We start from the raw sequence: 18786 nt of genomic DNA, 5'->3' as shown, positions 1-18786 counted from the left end.
GAATAGAAGACAGAATGGCTATAAAATGAAACAAAACTAATATAAAATTGAATTTCTGTACATGGATGGATAGATATAAATTTGAAGATGATGAATTAAAAAGGAGAAATAGAAGAGACTTAACATGCATTATTGTCCTATCTTTAAGGTAGAAAGTCAGTAGGTGTTATTAAGTATGTTATTTAGTTTTCCAAAAAATAACCAGTGGAGAGCTAAAAATACTACATCCCTACTTCAGTGAAAAACTGGGTACTTTCTCCCTAAGATTAGGAAAAAGAAAACAGTGTCCCCTATTATCACTTCTATTCAACATTGTACTGCCAGTTCTAACCAGGAAAATTAGGCAAGAAAATGAAATATAAGTCATCCAGATTGAAAAGGAAGAAATGAAACTACCTCTGTTTGTATATAACATAATCTTGTAGGCAAAAAAATTCTAAGGAATTAATTAAAAAGCTATCAGGACCAATAAACAGCAAGGTTCTGCAAGGTTGCAGAATATAAGATCAATATACAAAAATCAGTGGTATATCAGTGCATTTACAATGAACAATCTTGGATTTAAGCACACAACTTTATTTAAATAGCATCAAAAGAATGAAATACTTAGGAATATATTTAATAAAAGAAGTCTAAAACATATTCTGAAAAATACAAAATATTGTTCAAAGAAATTAAAGACATAAGTAAATGGAAAGACATACATGTTCATATGTTGGAAACTTAGTATTTTAATGCTCTACAAAATGATCTACAGATTCAACACAACCCTCTTAAAGCCTACCTGACTTCTTTGCCAACATTTATAAGGACATTCAAGGCACTTAAAAATGGACAAAACAATCTCAAAAAAGAAAAGAGTTGGAAGACTCACACTTTCCAATTTCAAAATTTACTATAACGTCAGTGATCAAGACAGTGTAATGTGGTTTAAGGAGGTAGATGGATAGATAAATGATAGAAAGAGCGATCAATCACTAGAATAGTATTGAGAGTCTAGAAATAAATCCTCACTTTTACATTCAGCTGACTTTTGACAAGGGTGTCAATGAAGAAAGAAAAGTCTTTTCAATAGGATATTGGGAAAATTTCATATCCATATGCAAAAGAATGAAGTTAGATTACTATTTCACACCATCACAACACAGTCTTGTGTTTTTCAAAATATTAAATGTAGAGTTACCATATGACCCAGTACTTTGTCTCCTAGATATATACCCAAACAAAATGAAAATATATATCCTTACATAATCTTGTTCATAACATTCATTGCTACGTTATTCATAATAATAAAATGTAGAAATAATCTAGTTTAAAAATGAATAAAAGGAAAAACATACCTTAAAATGTTAACAAATTTTCTTTGTTTTAAAAACATTTTTCCTTTTTACTTTTTTCTCTCCCTAATTTGCTTTGTTGGTAATTTTTACAGTCAGACAGAAATAAAGGGAATTTTCATTGAATATGCTATGTAGACAGAGAGGAATATTTAAAAATCTGGGAGAAGACACATTGATAGGATGGTTTTGTGAATTTAAAACCACCACACTATCTCTAAACCACATTCATATTTACCTTGATTTTATTATTTTCTTATGTTCTAAGTACAGACACAAAGAATATGGATTATTATTAGGAATGGAAATATAGTGTCAAATACATCTTGGCTAAATAATCTAATAAAAGATTTCTTAAAAATGTGAGTTTTTTGTCATTTTCAATGAGATAGCAGAACACACATTTAAAAAGTTGTCAACAATGTCAGAATTATAAACTGAAAAATTGAATTCAAGGACATTTTAAAAATTCATGCAATTGCAATCCTTAATAATATTAGGGAGCATACAAGGAAATTAGGCAGTAGTTCAAGTCTCATTTTGTTATAATAACTTAGGAGTCAAGCCAGCCCCAAATGTCCTGAGTGACGGTGTCGTGCGCTCTGTGTTCTGGAGGGAACTTTCCCTTTGGCAGTTGTCATTTGAAACTCAATCCAATCTCATAAGATATGGCATGTTTGCCTTATTCTTCCATAAGAAATGTTATAATTCTTCCTCATGTGAGTGCCAAGATCTTGAGAATGGCATGAAGTAATGCTCTGAGTCACTAAACTAAAAATACAGATGCCAAAGTCAAGACACATAGAATATTTAAAGTGTAATAATAGTATTAATAGGAGAGGGGAAAATGGAAAAGAGTCATTGCTATTATCGTGAAGTCCTTAATATAGAGTCCTTGGATCCCTGGGCTACCATGGATAAATTTTAAGCCATCCATATATAACTTTAAATTTATGTAGTAATGTGTCTGTGTATTTGTTTGTTTATGTTTCTCTGAGGAAGAGTTTTCAGTACCTTCATCAGACCTAAAAGCTCTATGTGAGCTAAAAAAAGATGAAAATTCACTATGCTGGGGAAAAGTAGGTCCATTTTTCTTAAAACCAGCCTTGGCTATTAGCACAGATACTTACAATGCAAGTTTCCCAGGATGTAACTGAACTTCCTTCTTGTTTCTTTTGAAGTCAGTGCCTGAGTTACTTGACATCTTTTCTGAGTTAGAAATTGACTGTTCTTTCTTTTTTTCCTCATCTACTATGACTTAAGTTTAGAAGAACTAGGTAGAGCCTCATACCCAGACAATGCTTAAAAAAATAAAATAAAATAAAATAAAAATAATTTAAAAAAAGCATTCTGAGGTATTGGAAAAGAGTCTATGAACTCATTCTTAATGTACATATATATAGAGAGAGCCCAGTCTGCTCCTTATCCAAGGTGGGAGCAAATTGGCTCTAATCTACCCTTTCTCTGCCCCTGCCCTTTATGTGTTCTTGGATCTGAGAAACCATGAGTTAAGCTGTAACAGTCGAGACATGGGAGATCACCCAGAGCTGTGCTTCTCAAACTTCTCATGCGCCTGTCAGTATCTCAGATGTCTTCTAAGAAGGCGGATTCTAATTCAGGAAGTCTGGATTGAGGACCAAGAATATGCATTTGTAGAAGTCTCCATATGTTGCCATTGTGGCTGATCTATGGAACACTCTTTAATAACCAAGTTGCTAAAACACTTTCAAAGATGTATACACAAAAGAAGCGGGATGTAGGTGTGTCAGAGAGAAAGGGGGTAAGCATGAATGTGTTCTTATGCATAAGTGTATACAGTTGGATAGGAATGGGCTTACTCTGTTCTGTCTTCTGAATCCTATCTTAAAAGCAAATGGTTTTCTAGGTTTTCCATACAACCAAGCTTCTGTTAAATTATAGTCGAATTGTACTCTGAGCTGTGTCCTCAGAATTAGAATCTAAACTAAGTGATTTAAAAAAAAAAATGGGGGAAAAAAAAAACCAGTAAGGGAATCTGAAAGTTGGCTGAAAACTGAAAATATAGTTGTAATTATATAAAAAGAAAGAAGAATGGTTGATTGTAATGCTCACTAAGGCATCAGTAGACTGCTGCAATAGAGCCAGAACAGAGAGAGATGATTAAGAGACATTAAAAAATAGATTAATAAGGCAGGAGACTAGGGGTTGGAATGAATTAAATGAAATGGAAAGGCATCAATGAAGGAAGTATTTCCAGGTCCGACCCAAAGAAGATGGAATCATGAGGAATAAGGACCCTACTCATGAAAATTGATTGTTCTGCCAAAGGGATAATTTTCAAGGAAATACATTTAAAAAATGGAGCAGAATACACTTTCTCTACATAATGTACCATTTCCTGCAGTTCATCAGTGCTTTCTCATCTGCTCAGAACTAGGTATTTGTCATCAATTACCACAACATGTCCAAAAGTCACTGTGTGAATTTTCCAGAAATATATTACCTTATATTTTGTGTTACCCGCATATTAAGGTGTAAAAATAGAAATAATGCACACATTTCTTAAGTCTGTGAAAAGTGTGACCCTGAATAGTATGATGTATGGATATTGGCTATAAACATTAGGATAGTGAAGGATATGAAAGATGGGAAGTTTATCTAGAACTTGAAGAAAGACTTGAAAACTTGGACAAATTTGTGGTCTCTCATTCAGAGACTTAAGGAGAGATGAGTAATAATATTTCTCTTGCCACTGGAAAGCTGAGTTTTAATTGGCTAATCTGAGAATGTAGAGGGCTAGATGCCAAGGATAAGAACAAAAGTGCTAGGGTATAAATGGAAAAACAGGGGGAACATGGATCTGATCTATCAATAAATGCTCGTACAAACTTGCTGGAGGTAAAATGGATGGAGCTATAACTGAGGTGAGGTTCCCACCCTCAGGCTACTTTGAGTTACATAGGTTTGAACACACCTGGCATCTCCTTGGGAATTCTCTTCTCCCAAGGGTTACGGTATAAAACGTGGCCAAATAATACCCCAGGGCTAGATCAACAGTGAAAACAGAATTGGCAGGGATGCTGAATATTGATTTAACAAGTGTAGGATAATAGGATACAAGGTCCATTGCTTTACTACTTGATAGTAGTTAGGATAAACTAACAGATATAACAAATTGATCCCCAAATTGCTAGTGGTCCAACCAATATAGGAGTTTATTTCCTGTTCACAGAACTTCTCCAAGTTCCCAGCTTGTTGGTGGCTCTCCTCCAGAAGACAGTTCAGGGACATAGCCGACTTCCATTGTCTGGCTCTGCCTTCCTCTAGAAAAGGAAAAGGCAATGTGGAGAAATAACTTTCACCTCCTGAAGGTCTTTGTCCAAAAAAGGCATACATCGCTTTTCTTATCATTCTGTTGTTGAGAGCTAGTTACATGCCTACAGTAGTTTTGTGGAAGGGTACAAAAATATTGCCCCCAGCTAGGGAGACACTTCCTAAATACAACTGTGTACTATGAAAGAGGAGAAAGGGTCTTGATGAAGAGCCAGCCATCTCTGCTCAGTGTCTACATGACAGAAGGTAGCCCAAGAATAAGAAGGATGTTCTCTTCTACATATAGAACACAGGAACTTCTGTTTAATAGAAACCCTGAGAGTATAGTACCTCATCAGAACCTTGGGGTTATCAGACCATTAATATTGGAGGCAGTGCCTGCCTAGGGGTAAACCCTGTTTAGCGGCAGAGGTCCCAGTGGAAGCTGGTGTGCTAAAACTGTGTTGGCACATGTCAGCAAAAAAGGACTAGATATGGGTGGGAGGAGAACAGCTTGCATGCAAGGTGAAAGATAAAGGTATGGTAAGTTTGTTTTAAAAAGACAGTCACTACATCACTGGTGCAGTGTGTGTGTGTGTTTATGATACTGATTTATTCAGAACAGATTATAGGTAGCCTCCCTTCTCCTGCCAGACTAATGTGCTGATCATTTCCAGAGTCAGATGCACTCCCAGCATCAAGGGTGAACCAGTGGCAAGGACCCTAGTTCCTCAGCGTCATGCAGGACTGGGGAATATTTAAGCTCCTGGAGAGCTGAAGGACTGGTCTCCACCTTGATCTACCTGCATGAAGTTTTGGTGCTATGTAGGAGAGGGCCACACTTTGAAATGTGTAGAACAGATTGTCAGGTAGTTGACATATTGCTTAAAATGCAAAACTAATCTGTAAAATCTCATAGGTTCCTTTTGTTATACATTTGGCATGTGTGAAGGATTATGTGAAACACTTTTAGTCAATTTATTCAGTCTTTACCAAAGTTAGTGAAGGAGTTAATTTATCCCTTGTGGAGTTACAGATACAGAGGCTCAGAGAGATTAGGTAACTCCTTCAAGATTACACAAGTAATAATGGGATAGAATAGAAATTCAAAACTCATGTTATTTGTCTCCAAAACTCAGCTTGAGGTTAGAGATGCTGGGTCTTACTAAAATACCTGTTCCCAGCACTGGCCCAGAAGAGGAACACACAGTTGATTGCTCCTCTGGGTATTTACACACATTATCTAAAAGTACAATGAAAACACATCCATTTGTTTCAGGATCATTATTCCAAATCCTACCAATTTAATACTAACTATTAAAAAATTCCAAATATTTAGGAAATAAAAATGTGTACATAATTGGCAAATTAATTTCTTGGAACCAATGTAATTCTCAAATGGAGATTTTGGTGATACTGAAGAGGTAATATAGTTCCTTAGGCTTGGTTTATACCAAAGTTTCAACTTATTATCTTACACATAAACTAATTTGAATATTGTGTAGAGGTATTTCCTTTTAGGCCCGATTTATTTAGTTTCTTTATCATTTTATATAGACATCTTCTTCTCAGTATATTTGAGATTTACTTTTTCACCGGTTCAACAAACTAATATAATAGTAAGCAGCCATTCTACTGTGTAAATTCACAGCAACTTTGATCACTTTTACCAAAATAAAAACACAAATGATCATTAAACTAAAGAAGTTAACTTTCCTAACAGCATATTTCTATATACCATTAACGATAGATATAGAAAATTTATTTACTCACGTTGTAAATACTTTTTAAATGCTACTGAGATATTTTACTTTGATAAAGTCAAAATACCATCTTGTTAATAACTACTATATTAATTTTACAGCAGAATACGATAAGACTATACCGTATGGTTGTGCCATTCAGATGACATTTATGAAATATTCTAATTTAATATGGTGGCATATACTGCCTGCATCTTTCACAAGTTATAGCTTCTAATCTCTGAGCGAAAGAGACCTAAAACCAAAGGAAAAAAAAAAGAATGATGCAATATGAAGTTATACCCCTTTGAGAATTAGAAGGACTATAATTATAGTATTTCCTCTTAAAACCATTCAAGTATGTAACATTGCTAGGAACAACAGTGTGTGGGGAGCCTCTGTCCACTCTCCGTCTTGAACACTCAAATGTATTCCATTCCTACTGTGACTTTGAGCATGCTTCAATATTTTACCTTTTTGCACTACTCCTTAGAGATCATGGTGGGAAAGTTTGGAAAGCAGTGTCTCAGAAATGCCTTTTGGAGGGGAAAGGAAGCTATAAAAATATACCAACCTGACAAATGATAGACATTGTAGAATGGAAAAGAAATCACATCTTGGTTTTACACCAATGTAGAAACCTTTTTTCTCAAATGAGTATTTTCGATGGCTGAGCAAGATGCTACACAGCAGGGTCACAAAATGCTTAAATGGAAACAAGTACTATCATTGTGCATTATTCACCTGGCATTCTCTAATTCGTGATATTTATATGTGGCAGAAACCACTGCAGATTCATTTATTTATTTCTGAAGTGGAATGAGTATCTTACAAAAGTAGCCTGTTATATTAATGTGGACATTTCTTAAGGGAGTCAGAAGCTTAAGGAGAGAAGTATATATACTAGAAATATGTAGTAGATTTTAGGGTCCACATCTTAGAACTGAGCTAGTTCCTGGCCAGGAGAATATACTGTATAAAGATCAATTGATAGTTAGATGATGGATGGATGGATGGATGGATGGATAGATGGTTGGTTGGATGGTTGTGTAGACAGATGTATTTTTCCTTAAAAGCACAAGAAATGCTGCAAATGATTAGACGTTTCATAAATGCTTTTTAAAAAAATGCTAAAATCTATTGTAAGAATTTATATTCAGATTATTAGTAGTACAAATACTTCAATATTGACTCAGTTCGGCAAGATGATGTTTCTTTGATGCTCAGTGATCCCTGTCAATAACTTAATGATATGCATAACTAAGAAGAAAAAAGAGTAAGGCTGAGTCCCAAGGACCACTTGAGTTAGTGCGGTGATAGAATAGGTAGCAAATACTTCAAGCCCTAGTTCTTAAATCTTAGTGTTCATAAGAATCTCTAGTATAACTTTTTAAAAATGAAGATTCCTGGGCTCAACCTTCAGGGACTTTTAATTCTATAGGTTTGAGTTATTTGGTTGTGGATAATCAAAGAACTCAACTTTGGAATACACTGAACATGTGTTGTAGATTTGTGTATTCCAAAATTTTCAGTATATAAAAGTGGTATTGCTTGATTAAGATGAATATTTTGAAAACTATGAATATATAGTTTTTTTTTATTTGCATGAAGAAGAATTTGGGGCAGGTAATCTATAAGAATCTATTAGAGTCATAACTAATTCTCTACCAAAATTGAGTAGAAATTGTGATTTTCATGACTCTTGTTATATTTGACAGTATCTCCTAAATACATTTCAGTTATGTAACCACTGACTTTAATTAATGTCCTTAATCAGTAAACATATATCTTAGGCATGCTATGATGTACCAGGCACAATGCTAGTCAAGATGTATATAATAGTAAGTAGGAGAAACGGAAACTAATGAATTAAATTTATCTTCCCTGAAATGTCTTGTTTACTATTGTTATTTTAAGAGAAACTTTGTAAAGATTTTTTTTCATTGCCAATGATAAACACATCTTGACTTCAGATTTTCTGTTTTTAGTTGTGTATTGTATTAACCATCAATTGTGCCCATCCACTCTCAATAGTTTCTCCTAAGTGTGAAGGCTTGCCAAGGAAATGTTCCCTGGTTAGTCTGTTTTGAGAGATCATGGAAACTGGATTACTCCAGACTTTAGTTCCCGCTGCAGATCTCTTGTAATCACTATTGTTGGGTCAATGAAACCCCTTTCAGATTTGGTTGCCCATTCTTAAATCGGTACAGTACACCTTGGGTTCTCTAGTTTTTAGGTCCTTCAAAAGTCAGGTGCTCTGTGACTTCTGTCTGCTTTTGTTCCCACAGATACTGATATCATGCAGGTCTTTGTGACTATTGACGGTTTCTTCCCACTTGTTACTTTTTGGGGGTTTCTGTGGATAGCTGGTCACCTAGTTTTTTTTTTTTTAATAAATATTATTAATGGCTTTTTTTGTTTTTGTTTTTAGTTTTGCTATTTAGTTCTGTCAGTATGTTAGGATTTGGAAAGACTTAAGGACTCTGTGGCCATATAATTATTACTCCTGATTCCTCTGGGGTCTCTTTCAAATTTCACTGCCTAATTTAAACATATAAAGCACATGGAAAAAATGCAAGCCCAAGCAAGTTCCTGTTGTTTGCCTTCTTATGTGATGGCTCCCTTTTCTCCTCTCTTTTTAACCTACTTTATCCATCAAAGCCTATCCCTCCCTCCACTTTTCACCTACCCACCACAATGCCCAACTGCACTAACTCAGCTTTTCCTGTACTTATCCAAACTCAGTTCTTTATGGGTAATTTTAGTCTCTTATGAAACTGAAAAAGAGGCCCTAAAGACAAGTGGGAATGAATGGCATAATGACTCTTCATCAGGTAAGCAGCCAGGCATCAATGTGAAGCTTACTACTTTCTCAGCCAGAAGATTGATAATGGGAAAGGAAAAATAAGCAAATGAAGTGCAGAGTAAGTTGATGTAAGGGGGAAAGAGAGACTGAAAAGTCAGCTGGACAGAAATTAGACAAACAGTAGTGAGAATGAACAAACTCAAAGTTAGTTTCTTGAAAAGATTAGTGAAATTGATAAACTCATCAATAAAAAGGAGAAAATGCAAATTGCTAAAATAAGAAATTGTAAAAAAAAAGGGGGGGGGACATTACAGCATAGTCTATAAGCACCTTGATATCATGAATAACTCTTTCCTAATTTGACATCTAAGTGAAATGGACAAGCTAACATGAAACTATTACAAGAAGAAATAGAACATTCATATAAACCTAGGAAGAAATAGAAAATCTAAATACTTCATACAAATTAAAGACATTGAATTTGTAATCAAAATTCAAATTTCAGAATTCTCTTTCAAGAAGGAAAACTTCAGGCCTGCATGACTTCACTGGTGAATTCTTTCATAATGTAATGGAATAAATCCTATCAGTTCTACATAAACTTTTAGAAAACTAGGAGAAGTATATACTTGCCATATCATCTTGTGAGGCCCTCATCCCATAACCTGACAAACCATTTAAAAACAAGTCTATTAAGAACAAAACAAGGATGTTCTGTCTTATGACTTCGAATCAGAGTTCTAACAGTAGTCAGATGTAGTGCAAAATGAAAAAAGGAAAAGGCAAACATAGCTACAAAACAAATCCTTGTGCAACATTTCCAGCCAAATTGCTGCCATCCAGCCCTTCCTACGGAAACTCTGGGGCCATCCCTGAGGTAGCATTATGTTGTGAGTGATTAGAAAGGCATGTTGAAGCCACCTCATGGAATTTGGACTTTCTTAGGTAAGCAACAGAGAACTACAGAATTCCATGAGCACAGAAGTAACATAGTGGTTGATGTCCTAGAGTGGAGGAGGAAATGGACTTGGTCCACCCCACTGGAGAAGAGTAATGTATCAGAAGCATTGTGTAGAATTGCTAGTACCTGGTGATAATAAAAAGAAAAATGACTTTGATTTTAATTATTTTTTACAGAATGTATGTCTTCTTATTTTCAGAATCCACTTCACCTAAAAATGTCACAGGAGTATTACCAGAATTGCAGTAGATGAAAATTTGATAGTTTATTAAATAGATTAGGGGAAAGGAAGAGATACATAGGAATCATTCTATATGTACTTGTTGGGTACTGATGACAATTCTGAGGGAAGAATTGATGGGAACCGGGAGGTATTTCTCTTGTAATGTGACCTTGTGCTACTTACAAGATGCATACCGTGTTGTATAGTTGTATGTGAGCAAACATTTGTTGAATAACTATGTGAATGCATGAGTTCCTCAACAGGGAAAATACAAGTTAATGAGTTTCTATAAAAGAAAATTCTAGTTTCTACAAAAGAAAAGACTGCTCTGAAGAGCATATTCAATGCTTAAAAGATGTCTTTTTTTGCCCTCATTTGTATTTCCTTTCTATTCAAACAATACCCTCTAATTCCACTTTAATTTTCAGGGCAGACTTCCTATTCTTAAATGTTTGAGTTTGCTTTTCAAATTTTTACTCTGCTTGGCAACATCAGCATTATCTCATTGGCTTTTAGTGAGTTCAATGAGAATATGTAAACTATAGCATATTAGATTTTTTTTTCTACTGCCAGTCAGATGAGTACATAGGAAGACATATATTTCTGCTGTTTTAGAAGTGTTGTTTTAGATTACTTAAAATATAATGTGTATTACAGAGAACCTCTGCTATATATTGATTGTGCTCACCTAATTTATTAATTTTGAAACCATACTTTGTATTTTCCTTAAATACAAAATAAATCATATAGGAGTTATCCAGTGCCTTGAATTCACCTTGATGGAGTTTTATCTCTTAATGGAAAGGAGAGCTGAGAAAGCTAAGACAATTATTGCAGAATCTTACTCTTTTCGACTGTCACAAATATCCCTGTCAAATTCATTGTTTGAATTGTCACACAATGGACTGTATGTATCTACCACTTCTACATAGCCCGGTATAGCAGGCTTTTGCAGTGTGGTCCAAAATGGAGAGGTCCTGAGTGTGGTCACGAGGCAATGTGTAGCAGCCATTAGCAAACATCAGTGCTCTTCAGAGAAGTTCACAAAATGGTATTAACCAGAATGCTTGCCTGATTCTCCTCACAGGCATAGGCCACTACCCTGACTTCCTGCTGCTATCATTAGATTTATAACTTATCACAAGCAGAGTGAATTTAGCACATTGGCCATGAGTTTGGATTTAGGAGTTAGGCCACTTACTGCCTATCTGTCCAAGGTTTGGTTTCTTCTGTAAAATGAAGTGCCATGCCTTTCACAAATGGTAAAATGACTGTTCTGTGCTTCCATTATAATGGGGTTTGGGGAGTACATGAGAAAGACCAATATCAGTCAGTGTAAGAATAACTAAATTTATTTACTAAGTAAAGTGCTATGGAAGAAACTGGACAGTGTAGAACACCATGGGAGTGGCATTTTAAGGAAGGGACCTGCCGTTTCAGATATATAGTCAAGACAGGTCTCATCAAGAAGGTGACATTCAAGACCTGAAGGACGTGATGGAGTTAGTTGTGTTGAAATCTGGGAGAAGAGTCATAGGCAGAAGGGGCAGCCCCTGTGAGCATCCTAAGGTGGGAAAATCCCTAATGTGTTCAAGGAACAGAAAAGAGGCTATGTAGCTGGAGAGGACATCCAAATCTTTCAGGATGTAAATGAGTGGTCTTTTTACTTTGCAAGTGCCTGCCTGCCACATACTCATCAAGTATTCTAGAAGGGTGCAAAAAGTTTGACTCTCAGTCATTTGATGAATTTACTATATTTGTTTGATACCAGTGTGAAATATACATAGTAATCATCATACCTTATCTTTACCAAGTCCTTACTATGATCCAAAGATGATACTAGATACTTTTATATTAACAATATCAGTTAATCCTGACAGCAGATGTAGATATAATTATGCTCATTTTATAGATAAATTAAGATTTAGGTAGATTTAGGGACCAGAGTATAGCTTATACCTTGACTAGTAATTATGCCACATCCAAGTGATTAAGGAAATTAAACCATTTAGTTGAGACAGAACAGGAGCGAGTGTTAAATTCTAAGGCACGATCCCATAGCACATAAGCATGCAGGATTGCAAGCATACATAGAGCTCCTGGTTTCCATTTAAGGTAGGTCTTGGAAAAGTCGCATAATTGTCCTTCTGATATTATATGCCTCACAGGATTATTTGTTAATAAATAGGAAAAAATACATACAACATTATAGCACTCTGTCTGCAATATTATAAGTGTTACTATGCATCAGGCATCCTATTGGATCCATGGGTAGTAGAAAGGTGCACAAGGCTATGGCCCTTTGATTGCTGAACCATACAGCATACAGCCATACCCTGGGAAGAGGTATTTTCAGAGAGGCATATAATTATAAGTTAGACACTAGAAAATTGCAGGGTGGTATAATATAGCAATAACATGCTATAGGATAACAGAGGAGGGAAACATGCTTTAACTTGGGAGGAACTCAGTATTGGAGAAGGCTACAAATGGGTAGACATCAGCATCTGGAAGGAGAGGCCATACTGCAGTGAGTCAGGGCCTGCCCTTGACCTTTCCCTTCCCTTGCGTTATCAGCATGGATGCCTGTGCTTTGTCCTCCTTTTAAGCTAATAAATATGCTGTTACTTGCTCCCTTGGTGATACTTAGCTTCAGATGTTATCAATGCACAGGCAAGGCTCAGGTGAATTCCACACTCATATTTTGAATTAAATACTCAATATCTAGAGGGGTATCTCAAATTTAATGTGTCCCAAACTGATCTCCTGATTTCTCTCCAAATCTGCTTCACTCATGGCCTTTCCCATCTTAGTTAATGCCAACTCTGTCCTTCCAGTTGTTGATGTCAAAAGCCATAATATTGTTTTTGAATTGTCTTTCTCTTAGCAGCTATGTATAATTTGCCAGCAAGTCATATCGACTCTATCTTCAAAAATATCCATAATCTTTTATTCTGCTTATATTTAATAATTTTAAAAAGATAAAATAATTTAATAATTAATGTTGAATAATTCCTTTGCTTATATCTGCTTAGCTTTTTATATGTCCCTAATTTCCCCCCCAAATGCTGACACCTTTGCTACATGAATATCTATAAGGTTTTCTTTTTTAAATTTTTAATTACATGTCCAAGTACAATTATTCCATCTGCACAGGCCCACCTTCTTCAGATGCTCCATCTTTGGATTTAGTCTGGACCAATGGCCTTCTAGGCCTCCGGCTCAGCTACTAGCCTGAGACTCGCCACATGCTTCTGAATCTTCATCTCCTTGATCCCATGCCTTGTGTTGTTGTTGCTCTTGTTCATTTACTTTTTGATCTGCTGGAGTCATATCCCCCACCAGCTTCCTAAGAGAGGCAGTTAGATTTTTGAAATCCTTTCATACCTGAAAAATGTCATTATTCTTTCCTCAGTGATAACTGATAGTTTGACCTGGTATTGAATTCTAGATTGGCAAATAATTTTGCTCATAATTTGGAAGTTATGATGTAGTATTCTGGGTTTCAATAATAATGCAGAACACTTCAGTGATATTCTGTAGCTCTTTTATATGGGATTTATTTTTTTCCTGGAAGTTTTTGTCCCTTATATTTCCAGTATTTGAATGCTTTATGGGATTTTACGTGACCTTGCCTCTGTTCCCTGCCACCACCACCACCCCTCTCAATTAATTTTGCCAGCACGTGGTGAGCCCTTTTAATCTGTAGCTTCATGTCTGGAAAACTGTTTATTTTGTATTAATTCTTTGGTAATCTCCTCCCTCATGTTTTGTTTTTTTTTTTCTACTTTTGTCCATCTGGAAATGCTCTATTTTTATTTTGTTTTCATCTCTATCCTTATGACTCTTTCCCAAGAATTTTCTCAACTTTCTCTTCCCATCTTCTTATTGAAATTTTTATTTTGCCTAATGTATTCCTTCCTCCACAGATTGTTTCTTTCTTAAGGTTTTTGTTTTCTATATGTATTTTTTAAATCATTGTTTTAAATTTATTTTCAGCATAACAGTATTCATTGTTTTTGCACCACACCCAGTGCTCCATGCAATCTGTGCCCTCTCTAATACCCATTACCTGGTTCCCCCAACCTCCCACCCCCCCACCTTTTCAAACCCTTCAGATGGTTTTTCAGAGTCCATAGTCTCTCATTGTTCACCTCCCCTTCCAATTTCCCCCAACTCCCTTCTCCTAACTCCCCATGTCCTCCATGCTATTTGTTATGTTCCACAAATAAGTGAAACCATATGATAATTGACTCTCTCTGCTTGACTTATTTTACTCAGCATGTTTTCTATATTTTTTAGTGAATATAGCTTTTACCTTATCTTTCTGGGGAATAATAATTACAGGGGTGTGTGTATTTATTTGCTTAGTTATTCATTCATTCATTTATTTATTTTTACTACAGTTGACATGCAATGTTACATTAGGTTCAGGTGTTTAGCATAGTGATTTGACAGCTCTGTACATTATGCTGTGTTCCCCAGAAATGTAGCTACTATTTGTCACCACATATTGCTATTATAATACCAAAGACAATATTCCTTGTGTTGTAGCTTTCATCCCATGACTTATTCAGGGCTGTATTATTTAATTGGGCTAGTGTAAAAGTATTCTACCAAAGAGCATAGAAACAGAAAAATGTTGTATCTGACTTTTTGGAAGTGTATTTTTAAAGGGGAAAAGCAAACCTTTCTCACTTTCTACTTCTTGGTGGACAAGAATTGGTCTTAGAGTTTAAGTAGATTTATGTGCCATAATATAAATGAAACTAGGGGTGTCTGGGTGGCTCAGTTGGCTGAGCATCCAATTCTTTTTTTTTTTTTTTAAGATTTTATTTGAGAGGGAGAGAATGAGAGACAGAGCATGAAAGGGGAAAGGTCAGAGGGAGAAACAGACTTCCTGCTGAGCAGGGAGCCTAATGTGAGACTCAATCCCAGGACTGCAGGATCATGACCGGACCTGTAGTCAGTTGCTTGACCAACTGAGCCACCCAGGTGTCCCAAGTATCTGATTCTTGACTTTGACTCAGGTCTCGATCTCAGGGTCCTGGGACAGAGCACTGTGTCAGGCTTCATGCTCAGTGGGGAGTCTGTCTGAGGATTCTTTCTCTCCCTCTCCCTTTTACCCTCCATGAGTATGCTCTCTCTCTCTAAGATAAAAATAAATAAACATTTAAAAATAAATGAAGCTGAGTTGTACAGATGTAAATTTGTATTTTCAGGTGAATTTTGAGAAACTGCTTAAAATAAAACTTTTCATAGAACTATAAAGCCTTTATAATTTACTTCTAAGCCACATTTTAAGGTATAGCTCATTTAAAGAAAGTATAATTTATGTGTTATACAAATTTTAGGTTAAGGAAATGGTAGTAAAATCATATTCTCTTATTTGCTGTAGAGTATATAATCAGAGGCCTAGTAGATTTTCATGACCATATATTACACATACCCACCAATAAATGCCACTTATTTTTGCAGACCAAATCAAATCTCCATCTTGAGTAATGATCTGGATTATGTGGACTGGGTAAGAGTGGGGTGGGGAATGTAGCAAGGTACAAAGGATCATTCATGGTCTTTGCATATCTTTATGGACCTATAAGTATCTTTGACACTGAGGTTCATTATTAATATACAAGTATACCTGGTGCATGTATACACTTCTATTTTTCAGAGTACTAAACATTTTCACATCAATTATTTTACCCTTAAGTAATGATTCCAGCATATTCTCTATACCTGAGATGAGGAAGAATGAGACAGTGATAGATTCTTTAAAATTCCTTAATTAAAAAACCCTTTTTTAACATCTTTGGAACTGAATCCCAAACTGATCGTTTTGAGTATACCTGTGATTACAGGTAAATCAAGCCACACCTTTCTACACATAGGTTACTTCCCTGGGTGACAACCCTGCCACCAATTGTGGAGAGCTAGATTCAGCTCATGTAAGAGGAAATCAGGGGAAGAAATGCCAGTGACTTTACAGGAGATTTGATCTGATGTCTACATTGGCATCTCTTTTGCAAATCCTAAGTTATTTTTAAATTTCTCATATTAGTTTCACATTTTACATGCATATGTTCCCTTCTGAAAAGCTTAGGCTCTTAATTATCTTTTTTTAACCACCATAGTATTATTTATGCATATAGTAGATAAGCATTCTATATTTTGTGTATTTCATTCTCAGGAGCTTGAAGAAGAAAAATACTCTTTTTCAGCTGATATTTTACTTGACTGTGCTCTGAAACAAATAACTATTTTTGCATTTTTACCACGATATAAATCAGCTAACTATACTTAATATGACTAAGTTATATTACAAATAAACTACAAATATGCTGAAATATTCCTAAAAGCAGGACTGTTGCAAAAAAAAAAAAAAAAAAACTTTTAAAAAAAGTCCTTTATCAGTAGGCACAAATGGTTCCATTAACAAGGAACTTTATTTTAAACAGTAAGACCTTGATGGGATGATATTACTATAGAAAGATCCATCCTTAATTTAAGCACCACGTATCAAGCAAGTGTGGGTCGATGAGAGGAACAAAAAACAGAGAGGTAAAATCGTGAGACTAAATTAACTGCCGGCTCTTTTCTATTTTCAATCTCCACAGGACTATATTTTGATTTCTTTCTATGGTGCTCAGTGCTTAATTCCACGTTTCCCTTTTAGCCCCATGCTACTGACTTCTTCGGGGTTTATTTTCATTCAGTTCTATTTATTCATCCTGCTGAAGCTTCCCTTGTTTTGTGTCAGGAGGAAAACGTACCTTATTACCTTCTTGTCTGTTTAAAGTTCTTTTTTTTTTTTTTCCCTTCCTCCCTCCCTGTCTTGTACCTAATGAGCAAATTAACTAAAAATAGATACGTTCATCGTTCTACAAAATGTTGTATCTCCTCTAGATTGGAGGCCAGTGTAATTGTAAGAGACATGTGTCTGGCAGACAGTGCAATCAGTGCCAAAGTGGATTCTACAATCTACGAGAGTCGGATCCTGATGGCTGCAGCTCCTGTAACTGCAGTACCTCTGGGACAGTGGATGGAGATATTACCTGTCACCAAAATTCAGGCCAGTGCAAGTGCAAAGCAAATGTTATTGGTATGTGTAATGCAAAAGTTTACAGTCACATCTCTATTACCATCTGGAATAAGATTCTCTATTTGATTTCTTAACCGAAGAGCAAAGCAAATTTCCTTGCTCAAGGCAGGCTGGAAAAAAAAAAAAACAATTTGGATGAAATTAACTGTCTAAAAATGATTAAATTAATAATTCTATCAAACTACAGCTTGAAGCTTAGTTTAATCAACCCTTTAGAAGTTTCTTTATTCTGTAGATGCCTTAGTTCACATGGTCCCATACTAATAAGTCATAGAAAAATATAATTTGCTTACTGCATAGATGTTTCTTTTAGAAAATTAGTACTTTTTCAAAATGTTTTACACTTAATGAGTTCTAAGCAAATCATTTCCATGCTAGTTTTCTTAATAGACCAAAATAAATGGATTTTTTCAAAATATTCTGTGCTACAGGGTCCTTTGTGATAAATCTTTCCATTTTTTTCTATTATATTTCTTTGAACTGTTCCTATGAAATGCAAAATAAGTCAACATAATTCCACAGATCATGTATATTGGTAGGGTTAGTTATAAAGGGCCACATAATTTTAATTTTGTAATTCAGTGCCAAGCTGATTATAATAAACAGCTACCTTCAGTGTTATTTATCACTTTTTTATACAAGACCTGCTTTTTTGTTTGTTACTCCCACAGGTATTTTTCAGAAATTAGATTTGATTATAGCAATTTATTACATCCAGCATTTTTGAGGGGAACCACAGCCACATAAGGACAAAATTTATCAAGTGCCCAAAATGCACTATGTACATAATGCACTTTGAAATATTGATATATGAGAATATTATGAAAGGAAAGTTTCCTGATGAAGTGAGTCTTATATTTTAACGGAACATGTCTTGGTTCACATAGGAATTTTAAGAAAGACCTGTACCTTTCTATTGTCATTCAAGACACCGAGTCTTCTGTGGTTTTTCTAACACTAACCTGAACCTTGTAATAATGAAAACATGCCTGGCAGACACACACACACACATACACACACAAATGCATACATACAAATACATATACAGATGAACATATTCTGAATAACATTTTTATTACAGTTCTGTAAGTCTAAACCTAATTCTTTATCCTTTCTATACGTAGGTATATATACCTCATTTTATACAATTCAGCCAGACAAGCATTTCATTTTAATTTAATTAAAAAATATGGACATGGTAAATGATATGACACAAGATTTCTCTGGTTTAAAGAAAGGTTACATCAAAATCTCTGATATACTTGTCCTTATGCATTTCAAGCATACAAAAACCAACTTTTGGGGGGAAAAAAAAACGAAGGAG

The 18786-nt window shown here is 35.2% G+C and overlaps 1 protein-coding gene across 1 annotated transcript in view; it reads left to right on the top strand.

Annotated features, from left to right (window-relative positions):
• Positions 1–18786, top strand: part of USH2A (usherin) — a 678599-nt gene that overhangs the window by 102014 nt on the left and 557799 nt on the right. The window contains exon 11 of the mRNA XM_032872913.1: positions 17267–17462. Coding sequence (XP_032728804.1) covers positions 17267–17462 — 196 coding nt within the window. The remainder of the gene's footprint in view (positions 1–17266; positions 17463–18786) is intronic.

This window comes from Lontra canadensis, unplaced genomic scaffold (genome assembly GCF_010015895.1).
Source record: "Lontra canadensis isolate GAN:19392208 unplaced genomic scaffold, GSC_riverotter_1.0 scaffold46, whole genome shotgun sequence".
NCBI classification, from domain to species: Eukaryota; Metazoa; Chordata; class Mammalia; order Carnivora; family Mustelidae; genus Lontra; species Lontra canadensis.
This window is presented reverse-complemented; position numbering and strand designations above follow the sequence as displayed.